The 18,675-nt window shown below is 48.9% G+C and overlaps 1 protein-coding gene across 1 annotated transcript; it reads left to right on the top strand.

The window, feature by feature from the left end:
• Positions 1 to 215: 215 nt before the first annotated feature.
• Positions 216 to 13,319, top strand: Ttll10 (tubulin tyrosine ligase like 10). The gene is given in 14 exon segments (XM_051173874.1): positions 216 to 231; positions 532 to 628; positions 724 to 789; positions 2,478 to 2,875; positions 3,520 to 3,814; positions 3,960 to 4,078; positions 4,156 to 4,282; positions 5,418 to 5,503; positions 5,974 to 6,145; positions 7,021 to 7,192; positions 7,547 to 7,687; positions 11,991 to 12,128; positions 12,419 to 12,512; positions 12,799 to 13,319. Coding segments are annotated over 13 exon segments (2,256 nt in total). The 5' UTR covers positions 216 to 231; positions 532 to 626; the 3' UTR covers positions 13,245 to 13,319.
• Positions 13,320 to 18,675: the final 5,356 nt, after the last annotated feature.

Genomic DNA, 18,675 nt, shown 5'->3' with positions numbered 1-18,675 from the left:
CCCAGCCTCCTCAGACTAATTTGATCCCCACTCTTTACCTCTTGCTTTGCCCAGCTTCTGTGAGGCTGCCCCTCATCTCATACAATGGCCCCTTTCACCATCCACCTAAAACTCTTGTTTACCTTTGGGCAGCTGCTGAATCATAGTCCCCTGGTAACTGTTGCCTGGAGACAGTTGCCAGGTCACCACTGTTGTATCCCAGCAGAGGGTTCCTAAGACCTTGCAGAGCAGGTAAGAGAGACTGGCTGGTCGCCAGCTGAGGGTCCTGACTAGGGCTGAGGCTGAGTTCTTGCCCTCCTGTACCCCATTTTTGGCCCTTTCCAGAAGTAGACAAACAGGAGAGAGGACTGGGCAGCTTGGCTGACCTCAGCCGTCTGCCGAGGCCATTCTCTCCAAACTCCAGTGCTTCAGCCAAGAAAGGAATGAATGTCTTGTGGGGTGGGGCTGGCCCACGTGGGCAACCCAAGCTCTGAGGAGGGCTGGAATCCCTCAGGATGAGCTCTTTGCCTAGAGCCATGTCTGTCTCCCCAGAACTGACCCCTCAGAAGGGCCACCTCCTGAGATCCACAAAGAACACATCCCCAGACAGTGAGCGCTGCTTGGGAGGCACCAACCCTTCAAAAAAAATGTCAGCACCTTCTCAGAGCCCTGTGTTGCCAAATGTGTCTGGGGAAAACTTCAACAGAACACTGACGTGGTCATTTTCTTGGCCATCTTCTTCAGGTTTAAGCGCATCTCCTGCCCATTGTACCGGGGTGTGATTTCCTGCCGGTCTTTTTATCTGACCAGGTAAAGAGTTTATTTTACATTTATTATAAAGACTTGAGGCTTCTGTCTAGCTCCTCTCCTGGAGTTTTCCCTCAACTTTTATGTTATATCCCAAGACTCATGGTTTGCTCCATTATTGGACAGCTTGTTTTCTAAAATAGTAACTGAAACTTTTACTGTGGAGCTTCCTTTCTGGGTTCTGGGTCTCATCCTCAGTGAGACCCTGGAACACATTCACTAGACAGGGTAACAGCCGGCAGGATCCCAGTCCTTCCTCTCTTAGGTAGACATATTCCTACTCACCCACTAGGTTTTTTTTAATAAAGTTTTTGTAATTTTGTAGGGCTTTGTGTTTTGGGGTTTTTTGTTTGTTTGTTTGTTTTTTAATGTTTGAAAGAGGATTTAATGTAGTTCAGGCTTGTTTCCAACTTCCTCAGTTTCCTGGAGTTGGCACTCCAATGTGTGCCCTCCTCAAAGGCTAGAGGGCACTGGTTGGCCACAGGGCAACCCGCCCCCAACTCCAAATAGAGTGTCCAACTTCCTTTCTTCCCTCATATCTCAAGAAGCTATAATGTTGGGTCTCTGCAAGTTTGTGTTCAGTTTAATCCTTCTGGTCCTGTCTCAGTTCTTCCTAAACAATTTTCTGGACTTAATTCTGACCTCTGTGTTTCATGTTTCATTCCCACAGGCTCCTTCCTGTTCTTATAGAACACAGTATCTTTTTAGAATACAGCATCTCTCCCACTCCCAAACACATTTCAGTAGTGAGCTAGTTCTTTCCATTTTCATATCATTTCTATTCCACTTTCTTCTTCCTGTGTTTGTGTCCATGTGTTCCTCTAGTTCATACCCAGGAGGCCTCCTAAGATTTCCCTTGAGCCAGGCAGCCTCTTAGGCTGTGGACAATACTGAATACTGGTATCTTAAGGTCCCATTTCCATAGCAGATCTCCTTAGACCTGCTTCTGGGCTCTGGAAACCCAGTGGAATGCACTAGGACCTTCCAGTGATTTCAGAATCACATCTACAATCCTGACCCATTTTAAAGCTCCTAACTCAGCCTCTTCCTTGGAGTCTTTTCTAAATGGGAAGAGGTCTCCAGGAACTCCTGGATTCTTCCACACTTGCAGCCTACCCTCTATAGAGGTATGAATTTCTCATTCCAGACTTTCTCTCTGCCCCACAGAACTTTTTGGACTTTTTTTTTTTTTCTTCTCTTGTCAATTCAGTGGGGGTGAAATTGGTAGACATATATAATGCCTCAATGGTTTGACTTTCATGTCCTTGGCCTTTCTTTGCTGCCAGTCCATCTATCCACAGACCTGTTTTCCTCTGTAGAGCTGACCTGCTCCTATCTTGGGGCATCAGCTTATTTTTCCCTCCCAGTCACAAGCCTCTGTGTGCTGTCTTCCCACTCACCCCTGTTCAACAAACGGGGTTTATTTCCTTAATGTGAGGCACAAAGATTCACCTCGGAAGTGTTTAAATGCCCAACAATGTTCTAAAACGGGCAAACAGAGAAAATGGCAACATCTAGCGGAAGAATAGTGATAATAGCTATAGACAGGTTGTGTTAGTAGGGCTGGGACTGAGCATCTGGGAAGCCATAAACTTGTATGTAGGTCTTTTGTTGGGGGCTAGGAGCCTTTCTGCACTTCAAGCCTGCAGATGAGCACCTACCAACAGGGCTGATGGGGACCTTCTTTGCAGCAGACACAGAGGCCGCACTCACCGAGGCCAGGACGGTCTTGGCCGAAGAAGACTCACCCGGCAGAGACGGGATGCAAAGATGGCCTTGCACCCACAGGCCGGAAGACCTCATGGCCATCACAGAGACGGAAGTGAGCCACAAGCTGAAGCCACAGCCCAGGACGCGGGGAGGCCAGATGTCTGCCCCATCCCAGGGCTGGGATCTCAGGCTGCTCGAAGACCCCGAAGGAGTGTAGGGACTACATCTTCCCCAAGAGTTCCTCGCCCTGGTGCCCTCATGCCTGCAACACGCAGCCGTACAAGATTTATCCACTGCCGGGGTCAACCCCCTCGGACCCATGTCAACTCCAAGAGACCCAAACGGTCCAGGATCCGTCGATGCCACACTCGGGTGTCAGGTGAATGCAGAATGACTCTGGGACTGGTTCCACATGCCCTCAAGTCAGGGCTTCCAGGGACAGAATCTCATAGGGAGGGGACTATGCCCAGCCAGCCAGCCAACCAGGCTCTGAGAGAAGCTAGCAGGGGCCCACATACTAGGGACAATATGCTCAAGAATCTGCAGGCTCTACCTATCCATGCCATCACAGTGGGTACTCCCTACCCCAACTCCATTTAGTGCAGCCTCTCATCTCTCTGGTTGACCATAGACCCTTGGGTCACCCATGATGTCATCATAGACATTGTGACCCCTGCCCTCTGGAGACATCCCCACATCATGTCTGTAAGGGCTCCTGCCTCACACTCCAGCCCACTTCCTGCATGGAGCCTGTCCTGCTGGTAAGGAAAGTGGAGGGGGGGCCGCCCTCTTCACCCTCATTGTGGTCTCTAAACTACCTGGACTATGTCTGATTTAAGGCTGGTGGAAACTGCCTCCTTTCTTGAGTATAATGACCCCCCCAGACCCTCCAGTCAGATCTGTATTGGGCTGAAGAGAGGTCCAAAGGGGCTGGGTTAGTTCCTAGCAGCTGCTGGCATTGGCTGTGTTCAAGCAGTTAGGTGGGTACTCTCCATTCCTCCACCTGACACCACTGGTCTCCAGGCTGGACCCATGAGAAACCGATGGGGAGCAGTGTCGAGGAGGGGCTCAGGCCTGAACTAAGTCGGCTGGACCAAGATGCAGGTGGGTCTTATGGCAGCAGGGAGGGGCAGGGAAAACCCTACTGAGCCAAAACGCTGAGGCTTCTTACCACCTACCTGCCCATAGACCTCCTGGAGGAAGAAACTGCCAGACCCCCTATGACCTCCTTGGAGGGGCTCTTCCTGGAAGGGGATAAGCAGCCCAATCCTGGTCAGGGCCCTTTCTTTTACATCGGAGGCACCAATGGAGCATCAATGTGAGTGGGGTTTGGGCAGCCCTGGTCTGTATTCCCACCCCTGACTTGGACCAAGCCCAAGATGCTGCTATAGGCAGCCACTCCTGCCCTGCCTTCCTCAGAGAACCCCAAAGGCCCCAGTTATTACTGCCGTCTACTCCCACAGAATCAGCAGCTACTGTGAGAGCAAGGGCTGGCAACGCACTCAGGACAGTCACTGTGAGGACTACAAGCTAAAGTGGTGTGAGATCAAGTGCAGGGACAACTACTGCAGCTTCCGGGAAGGTAGGGAACTTCCCCGAGGGGAGGCAATGTGGTGCAGCCTCAAGGCACCACCCACATCGCCCTCTTTGTCCTGCCAGGCCAGCAGTTGCTGTTCCAGCTCCCCAACAATAAGCTGCTTACTACCAAGATCGGGTTGCTCAGTGCCCTGCGGGAGCATGGGCGCACTTTGAGCAAAGCCAGGCTGCTGCCCAGTACCCAAGCCAAGTGAGCCCACCCTGCCCAGTCCCAGAGGCACACCCATTTCTACCTCCATCTGTCTCCTTAGGACCATTTCCCCCCACTCCGTAAACTCACCACTCCCTCGGCAGCTCCCCAGAAACCACTCTCCTTCACGTGGTTCACCCCTACCAATCTTCCTCTACTCCAGCACACGCCCACCATCCTCTACTCAGATTTTACTCTGTGCCCACAACAGCCACCCATGGATGTCCCTCAGTGTTCATCCATTGCTCCCATCTACTTTGCCATCATTTTGTGCCTACCCCTTCTTACCCATCCAGCCATATCCATCCAGTTTCCTCTAACCCTACTCCTCAGCCAAGCTGAACCACTCAATGGTTCGCTGATTACTTGCCCAGCCATTTACTCACCCAAACATTTATTTAGAGATTTATCTACTCATCCAACCAACTGCTCACCATCTGTCCCTCAAAGTGGCAGTTAGAATATAGCCATCCATATCACCATCTAGACATCTGTATACCCAGCTGTCCACTTCCTATTAACCTTGACCAGCAAATCATCTGCCCACCCACCTTTATACCCATCTATATTCCCACTCTGCATACTCCCACCCACATCTCCCAACATGCTGGAAGTAACTACTCAGGCCAGAACTTACATGCCTTTGGGATGCAGATTTGAAAATGATGTGTCAGTCCTTTTCCATAAGGAGTTTACAAGGACTAGCCCAGGATGCCTTGGGCCACAGAAGTAGATGGCTGGGAGAGACCAGAACTGAGTATGATGTGTTGTTAGGTGAAAGGCACTTTGGGAGCTCAAATGCATACTGACTATGGTTCTATGCCAGGCACAGTCTCGACATTGGAAACCAGTCCACACAGAAGAGACTAATTGGGAGAGAGAAAGCAGGGAGGTGAGACAGAGGAGCCACAGTGGGTCTGGCAGCCAGAAGGCTGGCTACTGCAGAAAAGCTGAGAGTATGAGACACATAAAAGAATGTTCTGCAAGGTCACAGTGTGAACAAAGGCTAAGAAGGCTGGAGGACACAATGGTGAATGCCCCTTCCAGCTAGCCTACAGGTCAAACTACTAGATCACTGGCGAAGTCTGAGGAGAGGACAGCCCTCCCCATGTCTTCACCTCCCTGTTCTCCCAAGGGTCCTGAAAATGGACGAGTTTTTTCCAGAAACCTATCGGCTGGACATCAGGGATGAGAGACAGGCCTTCTTCACTCTATTTGATGGTGAGAGGCCCCTGGGTAGGGCTAGGCACACTAAGGGTAGACAAGATCAGGTTCAGACCCCAGCAGAGTGGGAGGGGGGTTGGGCAAGGCCAGACCTGGAAAAGGTGGACTAGTTCCAGAGAGGAAAAGTGAAGTCAGGGCTTAGGACTTGGTGGTTTCTGGTGTTGTGGGGTTGGAGAAAGAGGGTTGTGGCCTTAGTTAGAGGTAGGGGTGTGGCAGGGCCATAACCAGATTGTGGGTATGATTGAGGTGAGACAAAGGAACAGCCCACTAAACTGAGGTGAGGTAGTAAAATCAGGGTAGGACAAGGGTTGAAGCCAGCTGGAGTGGTTTGGAGTGGTCAGGGTTGATGGGAAGGGACAATGAAAGGGAAGGTCAAGGCTGCGGTATGGTCAGGGCCAGGGCAGGGTGAGGGATGGGAGGGGCAAGGAGTACTCAGGGCCAAGAGGCTCAGGGGTTACTCCCTGCAGAAACCCAGATATGGATCTGCAAGCCCACGGCCTCCAACCAGGGAAAGGGCATCTTTCTGATCAGGAGCCATGAGGAGGTTGCTGCCCTTCAGGCCAAGACCCAGAGCATTGAGGACGACCCCATCTACCGCAAGATGCCCTTCCGTGCACCTCAGGCACGGGTGGTGCAGAGGTGTGGGCATGGATGCCAGGAAGGGTCTGGTCTCAGAGGGATAATCCAGACCAGCTGGTGGCTGTGACTCCTGCTGACAAGTCAGCCACGCTGCAGACAGGCTGCAGCACCCAACCAACCTGCCTCAAGCAGCCCACATCTGCCCCTACAGCCTGTGCAGGGGGTGTCACATTTAGCTGGGGTGGCAGACAAGACTGCCCCTAAACACAGGCTCCAGGGGTGGGGGCTTGTCAAGGAGGGCTTGTTCCCTGTGTCCTCTGTTCTGCAGCTGTCTTCCCTACTCTCAGCCCAGCCAGCCAGCTACAGCCTATCTGCAACCCAGAGCTGACCAAGGGCCCATCTGCCTACAGTGGGGCCCAGATCCTCAGTTACACATATGACTAGGAGGGAAAAGTCAGCTCACCTTTAGAAGGGTCCAGTAGAGCCTTACCCAATATCTGCCCTTTCTCTGGCCACAGCTGCTATTTGTACTTCTCTTTCCATAGCCTCCCCCCTCCCCTACCAGAACATGCAATTCCTACCTTAAGTCTTGCATCTGAAGTGTCCTACGTGGAATGCCCTCTCCCTTCCAAAGCCAATCCTCCTCCAGACAGCTCTCCCTGCCACAGGGGCCCAATCTGCCCCCCATAAACTTCCTAGTAAAAGCTGCACCTTAAAGTGGTGGCCAGACACTTGCAATAAATAGAGATTTGGTTATAAGGCCCTCTTCCCAATTCCTCTGACCAGTTCAGACTCAGGAATGTCCTCTGGCCATGAACAGTGGTCATGCTTGGGACAGGTGGGAGGCAATGAGGAAATGGTCTTTGTGGGGATGACAGATCTGGGTCAGCTGACCAAGCAACGCAGCCCCAGGTACCCTTTATGGTACCCCCTAGATACATCCAGAACCCGCTGCTGCTGGACGGGAAGAAGTTTGATGTGCGCTCCTACCTGCTCATTGCCTGTGCCATGCCCTACATGGTCTTTTTTGGCCATGGCTATGCCCGCCTCACCCTCAGCCTGTATGACCCTCATTCCAGTGACCTCAGTGGCCACTTGACCAATCAGGTAAGGACCCCATGGAGGAGAAGCCCTTTTCTTATAGGTGTGGATGAGCTCAGAAAAATACTCTCATCACTTGGGATCACAGAGGAAGGGTGTAGTTACAGACTGCCTGCCCAGGCTTGGGAGTGGCTTTAGCAGCCTTTATCTACCTTTTGCCTCAACAGAGATTCCTTGTATAGGGTCTGGGGGGATTTGCTGACTGGGAAGTTTCAAGGTATAAAGGAATATGCATGAGGATCTCACAGGCAATTTTTACAGGAGATAGAAATAGAGCTTCTGTGAAGGTCAGAAAGTTGGGGTGAAGCCTTCAGAGTGGCCCCTTCAGAGGGTGACCTCTAGGTTCTGCTTTTGCTGTAGTTCATGCAGAAGAAGAGTCCCCTGTACATGGTGCTGAAAGAGAGCACTGTGTGGAGCATGGAGCACCTCAACCGATACATCAATGACAAGTTTAGGAAGACCAAGGGCCTCCCCAGAGATTGGGTCTTCACCACCTTCACGGTCAGTTTGGCTTTGAGTCAGGAATCTGTGTACATACTGCCCATGAGTTGGGCTGGGCACATGGTTTTTCATGAGTCGTTGGAGCATGTGTAGTGCTGAAGCCATCCATGCCTAATTGTTCCAGGTGTAATTTTCAATATCATGTTGAAGAGGCCAAAGTCAACATCCTTGTATTTCTTCTGATATGAAGGAAAGGCTGACAAATTCTCTCCCTGGTTTACTAAGTATTTTTTAGGGTAGGATGCTGAGGTTCCTATACTGAATAAGACAATCATGTGTTGTTTTTCCTTCATTCTATTCATGTGCATTGCATTGATTAACTTTCACTACTTTTACATTTCTGGAATAAATCCCAAGTGGTAGTATATAAGTAATTTAAATATGCTTCTGAGTTTGATTTTTTTTGTATTTTAATTTTTTTGTATCTGTGCTCATAAGTAAAGCCAACCTATAGCTTTTCTATTTAGTATTTTATATAATTTTGTTATGAAATGTATCATCTCCCTTTTACATAGAAAACGTCTTGACATTATAATCTGGCTCATAGTTTTAGAGGTTTGAGGTCTGTGTTTAAATTGATACATGAGGTGAACAGGCTGTGCCACATTATCTCACTCCTATGATAGTCTGCCCTGCTCAAATTTGAGAAACTGTAGATGGAAACCTCTGAAACTGTAAAACAAAAATCTTTACTCTTTGAAGGAAATTCTGGAAGGCATTTGTTACAATGAGAAAAACAAAAACAAAAAAATTGACACATCCTGTAAAACATCCTGAACTTTCCTTTGTGGGAAGATTTGTCATTAACACTGCCTTACTACCACCCCCAAATCTTGTTTGGTTGATGTCTATTAAGATTTTCTATTCAAGCCCAGTGGTGGTGACACATGCCTTTGATCCCAGTCCTAGGAAGGCAGAGACTGGTGGATCTCTGTGAGAACGCGGTTAGCCTGGTATAGAGAGCGAGTTCCGGGTCAGCCAGGACTACACAGAGAAACTCTGTCTCAAAAAACAAACAAAAAAAATTTTTTTTATTTTGTTATTCTTGTTTGTTTGTCTTTTTATATTTTTCTATTTAGTTAGTTTTTCCTAGGGATTTTTTCAGTTTCCTTAGTTATATAATGTGTGGTATACATATATTTACAGTGTTTCCTTAAACTCATTTTACTACACTGGGCATGGTGGTGCACACCTTTAATCCCAACACATGGGAGGCAGAGGCAAACATCTTTGTGAGTTCAAAGCCAGTCTGGTCTATATAGTTTCAGACCAATAAAAGTTACATGGTGAGGTCTACTGGGGAGGGTGGGGAAGGAGGGGAGGAGAGAACGAAGAGAAGAAAGGAAGAAAGAAAGGTGGAAGGAAAGAGAGAAAGAAGATAAAGATAGAAAGAAAAAAGAAAGAGGAAGAAAGGAAGGAAGGAAGGAAGGAAGAAAGAAGGAAGAGGAAGGAAGGAAGGAAGGAAGGAAGGAAGGAAGGAAGGAAGGAAGGAAGAAAGAAAAAGCCAGGAGTCTGGTGGGATAGCACGATGCCTGTAATCCTACCATTTGGGAGGCGGAGGCAGGAGTATCAGGAGCTCAGCATCATATTCAGCTACACATCAAATTCAAAGATAACTTTGTCTATATGAAATCCTGGCTCAAGCAAAACAAAATGTTGAGGGTTAGGGTTATGCTCGGCGGTAGAGCATTTGCCTAGCATGCACATGCTTTGGGTTCCAACCTACTACACAAAACATTAATGAATGAAAAGTTTTTTTATCCCAATATGTGCTGTATTTTAAAAGTGTTCTTTGGAGGCTGAGGAAATAGATCTGCAGTTAAGAGCACTTTATTTCCAAGCGTAAGTTCAAGTCTCCAACATCCGTATGTGACTGTGCATGCCTGTAAACCCAGTTCTGAAGAGTGGACACAGGTAGATCCTAAGAGCTTTCTGGCTAGCCAGCCTAGCTGAAAGGTGAGATTCTAGTTCAGTGAGAAACTTGTCTCAGGGCAGGAAGACATGCTAGGTTCCAGCTCTGCTCTCTGGAAGCATGTGCACAGGTGTGCACTTATACACACATGCATATACCGCACACACTGCACATTCACACCATGACACACAGTCAGGCACATATGCACACACATGTTCCTGAGCATTAGAAAAGATCATATAACCCACTGTTCATTAGGTTTTGTAAAGGTCTGTGGACCAGGCTGGCCTCACACTCAGAGACCCACCTGCCTCTGCCTCTGCCTCCTGAGTGCTGGGATTAAAGGTGTGTGCCACCACCTTCTGTAGCCATTTTTATGTGTCTTATATGCCTTTTGTTTTTTACTTCCTCAACCACTACCTCTTAATATGGCAGATATATGTTTTCTAGAATGTCATTTTAATTGTAATTTTATTGTCTTCTTAATGGGTCTATTTGGAATTACCATTAATATTTAGTTCAAACTAACATAAAGTTAGTTCAGGATAAACATAAAGTTAATTTCAATAGCATAGAAAAAACACTTTCTATAATATACTCTATTCTCTATTGTTCTGTTATTGCAATAAACCACAGCTCTACACATTTGTAACTTTAGATTTGTTGTATTCAGATATACTCTTTTTATTTTAATTTTATTTATTTTTGTTTTTTTTTTTTTTTTTTTGTTTTGTTTTGTTTTTTGTTTTTGAGACATTGTTTCCTTGGCTGTCCCAGAATTCCCTCTATAGACCAGGCTGGCCTCAAACTCAGAGACCCACCTGCCTCTGCATCTGCCTTCGAAGCACTGGGATTAAAGGCATATGTCCCTACCACCCGGCTCACATGATGCTTTATATTTAACATAGTCACCTCTACTAGGTTCTTTGTTTTATTTCTTCATATGAGTTCTAGTTACTGTTGGAAGGACTACAGGACAAGCATACCTCTGTTTTTCCTTATGTGGAAATGTCTTTGTTTTTGAGACTGGGTCTCACCATGTAGACCAGACTAGCCTCAACTCACAAAGATCTGCCTGCCTCTGCCTCTTGAGTGCTGGGATTAAAGGCGTGCATCACTATACCTGGCCTTATGTGGGAATGTCATAATTTCTCCATTAAAAAAAGAGATTTAATTTTTTTTTATGTGTTTGAGTGCCTGCATGTATGTATGGGCACCATGTATGTGCCTGGTACTCACAGAGGCCAGAAGAAGACTTTGGATTCCTTGGAACTATAGTTGGAAAAGATTATGAACTGCCTGATGTACACACACACACACACACACACACACACACACACACACACACACATACATATTTATGCTGGGCGATGCTGGCATTCGCCTTTAATTCCAGTTTTTGGGAGGCAGAGGCAGGTGGATCTCCTCTACAGAGCGAGTTCCAGGACAGCAAGAGCTATTAAATAGAGAAACCTTGTCTCAAAAAAACCAATACATATGTATAATGTGTATGGATGTTTTGCCTGCAAGTATGTCTGTATATCAAGTGCCCGCCTGATGCTGGCAGAACTGGGGTTACAGATGGCTGCATGCTGTTATGCAGGTGCTAGAAATTGAACCCAGGTCCTCTGGAAGGAGCAAAGCAAGCATTCCTAACCACTGAGCCATCTCTTAAGCTCCAATGTCTATGCTTTTTCTTCTTTTCTTTCCTTCCTTTTTTCCTTTCCTTATCTTTCTAAAGAATTGTAGACACTGCATTTTTCTACTCCAGAAATTCTAGTCCATTCCTATTTTTTTACTTTTTACCTCTGTTAAAAAAAAAAAAAAAGTGTTTTGTTTTCCCAGACAGGGTTCCTCTGGGTAGCCTTGGCTGTCCTGGCAATCACTCTGTAGACCAGGCTGGCCTCAAACTCATAAAGATCCACCTGCCTCTGCCTTCCAAGTGCTGGCATTAAAGGCATGTGCCACCACAGCTCATCTAAAAATCTTAATTCCATTTTTAAAGTATATTAAGGGGTACACATAGCATGACACATTTGTAGAGGTCAAAGGACAACATATGGGAGTCACTTCTGGTTCCACTATGTGGGCCCCTGAGGTCGAACTACCAGGATTTTATCTGTTCTAGTTATCTGTCCCTCTCTGTGGGTTCTAATTTTCTTCACTTTTGTATCTCCTAGTACCTGCCTCACAGTAGAAGCCCTATGATTTTGTTGAATGAGTTCCTGACTGTGAGCCTGTGTCTCTGAGCATGTGAAAGTGTGGGCAGTTACAGCTATTCGGGTGAGGGTGTTAGAGTTCAGGGGAGAGGTGTGATTGATTGCTCAGGCCTAGGAGATTTCATCTGGACCAACAGGCCACAGCCGGGGTCCCTCCCTTCTTCACCCACAGAAACGGATGCAGCAGATCATGGCCCACTGCTTCCTGGCTGTCAAGTCCAAGCTGGAGTGCAAGCTGGGTTACTTTGATCTCATTGGCTGTGATTTCCTGATTGATGAGAACTTCAAGGTGCTGTCTTGGGAAGATGAGGTCTGGTAGGCTGGTACAAGGAGGTAGGGCCCATCTGTACATTGACCACATAAGCAGGCCCAATGGGTAGACTCAGCCCTAAGGTCGGATGTGTTCATAGAGCTCATCTCCTACTGGAACTGAGCAGCCCCCAAGAGCCGTCTTAACTCCTCGAGCAAACATGGGGAGCAAAGCTCTAGAGAGATACAATCTGCCCAGAATCGCATAGCTTGATAGGGACCAGAGTTCCAGCTTCTTACTGGCCAACTGGGCTGTAGGTGGAAAGAGATGTTGACCACTGTCTGCCATAGGTGTGGCTGCTGGAAATGAACTCCAACCCTGCCTTACATACCAATTGTGAAGTCCTGAAGGAGGTGATCCCTGGAGTGGTTATGGAGACTTTGGGTGAGCTCTGGACAGCCCCATGTCACAATTTTCTCATGTGTTTCTTTCTGGATACCCCATTCTACTTGCCTCCAAGTTCAGACTCCACAAGTCTGGTTTTCCAACACCCCATAATCTGCATGGCAGCCAAGCCCTCTCTCTGCTCCAACTTCTCTGTCACCTGACACACCTACATCCAATTCCTCTCCAAACCCTTTCCTTCCTGTTTCCAGACATGCTGGAGAAGTTGCCCTGCTCCAAAACGTCCTCTTTTCATTCACCTTGTCACTCCTCTGCCTCCCTGCAGATCTAGCTCTTGAGACCTGTCAAAAGAGCTTGCATAGTCAGAAGATGCTCCCTCTGCTGTCACAGCGTCGCTTTGTGCTCCTTTACAACGGCGAGACTACGGACCTGTGGCCGCGCATGGGGGGCTCGCGCCCCTTTGCCCGCCTGCCTCCACCGCCACCTCCCCGGCCCACCTGTGAGTTCGCATCCTCTGCGCTGTCCTCACCACGTGCAACCACAGACAGGACTGGAGCACGCAAACTGGTGCATTCCAGGGACGCTTGCACCTGCAGCTTCCGCAAATCGCGGCTGCCTGATTCCAGCGGAGGATTCCGAGCCGAGTCCGAGCCCTCTCTCTGCTCTGGGTCCCCAGAAAGCAGCAGGGACACGGCTGGGGAGCCCTCCCTGGGGCCGTCCGAGGAAGAGCGCGAGGAGGAACAAAGGAGCGCGAGTCACCGGGGCTCCTAGCCGCCATAAGCATCCAGCGACCCTGCTAGCGGCCGTGCCCTCTCCAGGACCTATAAAAAGCTACTTTGTGACAAACGCAGCCTCCAGCAGCGGGTCCCACCTGGGCTCCCCAAGCCCTTCTGTCCCCTTCCTCTCTTTGATCCTTGCTTGTTCTTAGGGGAAGGAGAGGGAGCTGCATGGAGAATGGAAGTGCACCCTCCAGGAAGGGAAAAACTCCCGCTGACCTGTTTTTCCTTCTATGGGGCAGGCCACCAAATCCAAAGTTCCCACTTGGGGCTGTTACTAATCCTGTAGGATCCTCCTGAAACTCCACGGCTTTCATGACCTCAATGCAGCCTGGCATTGGGACTCACCCACTGTTCTGTGGAGTCCCCAGGAAAAGGTCTTGGATACTCATGGAACTCTCTGGAAGGCCCTACCCTACCCCATTACTATTCTGATGCAGTGCTGGGGTTCATTCTCATCTTGCCCAACATCTTCTGGTCTTTCATACACTATGTGGAACACTCTCCACAACTTACAGTCCCTGCTTCCCTGCAAAGGCCCTGGAGTTTGTCAGGGATGAGAGAGGCATGGAGGAGTTGCCAAGACAGGCAGTTCCCAGGAAGGATAACACTAAGCTGGCATTAGTGACTATTGCGTCCCTCTCCCCCATATCCAGGCTCCTAGTTAGTATCCAGGTTTGAAAGGAGAACTCTGACCACATCTTACACCAAAGTGGTCAGGACCCTGTAAGTCCTTCCCGCCAATCCCTGTCCCCTCAAGTTAAACCACTCTATAAAACTCCGAAGACCTCCCACCAACATTTAGAACAATTGCACAGCCAAGGTGGCAGATTCCTCTTCCTTGCCCTTCCTTCTGACCTCTAATTGGTCCCAAACATCAGGCCTAGCTCCATCACATGTGAGAGAAGTGCCAGACCACACTGTTCTTTATTGAAGCAAAATCCCTCAGGAGGTAAAGAAACCCACCTTGCTCAGTAGTAGTCTAAACTGTGGCACAATGTCTACATTGCAATGGCCTGGCCACCAGTAGAGAACTCTGTCAACTGCTGTTGCTGTGGCCAGCATACAGGGAGATTCCATTCCAGGAACCCGTAACAGCAGAGCGATTGAGGCTCAGAGAGGTAAAGTGAGGCCCTCAGGTACCAGAGGAAATGATCATGGAGACCCTACTTTAGCTCATGAGCATCCTGTATCCCTCCACTCCCCCCACAACTCTTCTATATTCAGAGTGCCCGCTCCATCCCCGATGTTCTAGCCTACTCTGGTCCAAATCCAGTCTTCCCACTGTAGCCTAGAGCATGAGGTACAATCTCATCCTTATGTGACCAAGTTCAGTGTCTCCTGTAGCAGTCTAGGAAAGAGCCTGTCCCTATCGGTGGGTCTCCGGCCTATCTGCTCTGGCGCCCACTAAAATAGGAAAATGAAGACCAGTTTCCCCAGAGCCTAAGTGCCTAGGTCTTAGTGAATCCACACCTGTTGCTGGGATCAGGGTCACATGTTTTGCTGGCATCCATGGTACTATACCCATCACTACATTCTCAACTTGTGCTATCTCCAAGTGCTGTTCCCCATAGCCTCTCCCCCTCCTCACAGCTGCCTGATCAAGTCAGAGCTGTGTCCCTTGATGGCATTGCTAGTGTCATAAATATTTCTGCTCTCAAGTGCCACATGGAGTTGCAGCCCTGTGCAGCGCCCCTCCCTCCTCGCCAGGGGTGTCTCCTGTCACCAGAGGTGGCAAAGTTCTCAGGAGGGAGATGCTTTGACTGCTGGTTGTGGGGACATGGAGCCTCTACTGAGACCTTGATGTAACAAATACTTGTTGGTAGTAGCCTATCCTACTCTGCCAATCACAGGCTCCCCAGGGGCTTTGGCTGTCAATGAATAAAAAGGTCCAAAGACCTGCTGCTCGCTCATCCCACAGGAGTGATGAGTGATGGCCCCATCAACCCCCCTCCAGGTCCTCCCACATGGAAGTCCCTCAGAGCCCTGAGTTTAGGAGCTCATAGAACTGGGGTGGGGAAGGGATGGGGGGTGTGGGTGGGGTCTGTGGAGCATCTGGCCACCTGGCAGATTCAAGGCATTCTCTACTATTCAAATAATGTGACAGGACCAGGGTTTAAGGAGCTGAATGATGACATCAAGACTGGGCTGACCCTATAAAGCAACTGATTGCCATTGGGCTTGGTCACCCAAGAACAGGGCTCCTGACACCTGAATGTGTCCTCCCACTCCTCTAAATCACTCCTTCCCTATTCTAGGAGGGAACCCTGAGGCCCTGCTGTTAAGGGCATCAAGAATTTCCTTCACCATCAGATGATGTGGGAAACTGAGCTGCTCACAGCTCTGACCCAAGCACCCTCTACCTCCCGTTGTCCCTGCAGCCAGTGCAGACCTTGACCGCAAACACACTGTACCCTCCCTCAGTCAGGGTCTGAGTTTTTCTGAACACCTTAGTTTCAGCCAAGCAATAGTGGAACATCCTACATACCAACCTACTCTAGTCCCTCCCCATCCAAGAAGGGGCCAGAATAGGCAGTGCCTGGTCTTCAGAGCTTTTTGGGAAGATGGGGTAGGTGAGGGACCAGTGTCTACCTTCTCTACCCTCTCAGCTGCTTTGCATGGGGGCTAGCGGCTGCCTAAGGGGCAGTCCCCGAGGTGTGAGCCCATCCCAGTACAGTAAGATCTAGATAGAGGTTGAGATACTACAGGGTCAGTGGAAACATACCTCAGCAGCTAGGGACAGTCATTACCCACCTGCCCGGCAAGGCCTCTGGACAGCTGTCTGGAGCCTGAAGTTGGGGGAGGGGTTGTCCGGTTGTAAAAAGGAAGAGACCTCTCACTTGGAATAATGCAAGTCCTTCTGTCAAGCTGGGGCATGCCCCACACTGAATGAAGAGATTCTCTCAGATGAGAGGGTGGAGGCTGGGCAGGAGCCATCCGCTGTGGCCGGAAGCATTTCTGGGAACTGAGATGGCTCTGAGCCTTTATCTGAGACTGAAAAAAACTTAATGAAATCAAGGGGAAGAGGTAAGTGAGTGCTGTGGTTTTCCGGAAGAAATGGAGAGCAGCCACTGTGGGGTAGGGTTTTCTGGGAATTGCTGTGAGGCCTTCCTCCTGCTAGTCTAGGCCAAACAGAAATACACTTAGCTGTTGTGGCTACCAGACCCTGCAGGTAGGCAAACGCTGTCTCTACTCTAAAGGCAGGGTCTGGAGTTGTCTCTGTTAGGGTGGCAGGAGGCCTCTGCAGCAAAGTGTTTTTCAGCAGGTCCTGTTCTGCACACTCTTAGCACCCCTGGATTTCACACCCAACTACTTGCAGTCATGGGCATTATCTCTACTTGACCTCAAGCTGTCAGCCCTTGGTACCTGAACAAACCCTGCACAGCTCACAATTCTCAGTGGAAATCCCCAGATCTAACAGGCTGGTGCAGCTCATCTTATGCCCCTGAGGTGGACATGAGTGGGATTGGGGTGTTGCTGGCTGTGGGGCAAGGGTACAGTGTGTACTACAGCATCCCTCACCCCACCCTGCAGAATCTCCCACCATCTCTGTATCACACCCATCGGTCACCCACAGGAGGAGTTTCCAGCAGATAAAGCCTGTGGGTATCTGCACACGTCATGCTATTTGGGGATGTCCCACCTGTGGGAGTTCCAGTGGAAGGCAGGACTGCTTACAACCTAGGGGTGTGGTGTGATAGGCAAGCTGGGAGATGCCCCCAGATCTCACCTCCCTTTCCAAACTGACTCTGGACTTTGCAGCTTGTGCCTGACTCCTCACCCACCCAATCGGTGACAGAAGAGGCAGCTCCAGGCAATGAGGGTGCTCGTACATCTCCAAGGGAGTTCATGTGGCCCTGAGCAATTTTTGTGTCTGATCCTTATGTCCTCCACTTCCATGGCAATTTTTCCATCTCCACCTTCAGTCTCTCCCAGGCGGCTAGGTGTTGATGGGACTGTGAGCACCAAAAGTGGTAGATCCTTCCCTCAATCCCATTTACCTGCTATGAAATAATGAGACAGGAGACACTAAGGGGAGGGTGAGCTGAGCAAGTAAGTGCCCAGATGGGCAGATGCCTTAAGGGTGCTCGGGTCTGCCTCTCCCTGGACACCCATGCCAAGATGACCTTACTGATTTTTTTTCTTTGTGATAAAGTCTCACTATGTAGCTCTGGCTATGCTGGAACTCACTCTGTAGACCAGGCTGGCCTCAAACTCCCTAGATCCACCCACCTCTGCCTCCTGAGTGCTGGGATTAAAGGCATGCAGCACTGCATCCTGCTCTTGTTGGATCTTTCTATGAGCAGCCTCTATAACTACCAACAGGCAGGAAAGATGCTTTGCTGGGAGTGCCTCAGAGCCAAAATTATGTACTTCAGAGAATTTTCCTCATGCTGGAGAGCGCTCAGTATGGAAACTGGCAAAAGCCTGAGTTTTAAGCAGTTAGGCCAAGGCAAATGCCCTAAAGTGATGGGAGAGGTCATTCTGTAAATGTTTCTCATGCTGGTTAATGAATAAAGCACTGTTGGCCAATAGGAAAGGAAGATAGGAGGGGCTAGGAGATAAAGAGAAAATAGGAAGTAGTAAGTAAGGGTCAAGATGGAGAGTCTGGAGAGAACAGAACCGCCATTCCTCCGCTCTCGGGAAGACCACATGGAAATACATAGAAATGGGTTAATAATTAAGATAGAGCTAGCCAATAAGAAACTAGTAACAGGCCAACAGGATTATATCAAATACAGAGTCTCTGTGTGTTAATTGGGGCAGGCGGCGGCGGGACAAGACTGGCAGCAGGAGAAAAAACCATACCCATTACACTAAAGTGCCATCAAAACTCAGCCTCCACAGGCATCCCAAAGTGCATTCAAAGGGCAGTAGCTCAAAGATACAGGCTCAGTATATGGCTGCCTAATATGGACCAGGCTGAGGGTAGGGGAAGTGGTTTGAACAAGAAGTCAAGAGAGGGATTAGAGAGCTGGCTCAGCACTTGCTGCTGTCTCAGAAGACCTGGGTTCAGGTCCCAGCCCTTACATGGCAGCTCACAACTATCAATGACCCCTGCTCCAGAGAGTTACACATGATGCACAGAAACTTACGAAGGAATAAATACACAAATATTAAAGATGAGGCAAAGAAGGCTGGTATTCAGTATAGATTATCACCTTCCAAAAGCTGCCTCCTTAGCCTGATGGTCCTTACTGAGGGTTTGTCACCAAGATTTGACTTGTGCCCCCACCACTACCACCAAGAGAGACTGCTGAGGATAGGCTTCAGATGCCCCCTCCTTTTAAAATTATTCAAGTTTTTAATTACATTTTTATTCTTACAGTCATGTGTACTTATATGTACATGTGCAGGCATGTGCCATAGCATACATGTGACAGAGACAGCTTGTCAGGATTAATAGTGTCTCTTTCTGTCATATG

Source organism: Phodopus roborovskii, unplaced genomic scaffold, assembly GCF_943737965.1.
Source record: "Phodopus roborovskii unplaced genomic scaffold, PHOROB, whole genome shotgun sequence".
In the NCBI taxonomy this organism is placed as follows: domain Eukaryota; kingdom Metazoa; phylum Chordata; class Mammalia; order Rodentia; family Cricetidae; genus Phodopus; species Phodopus roborovskii.
Note: the sequence above shows the minus strand (reverse complement) of the source record. Positions and strands in the feature narration are given on the sequence as shown.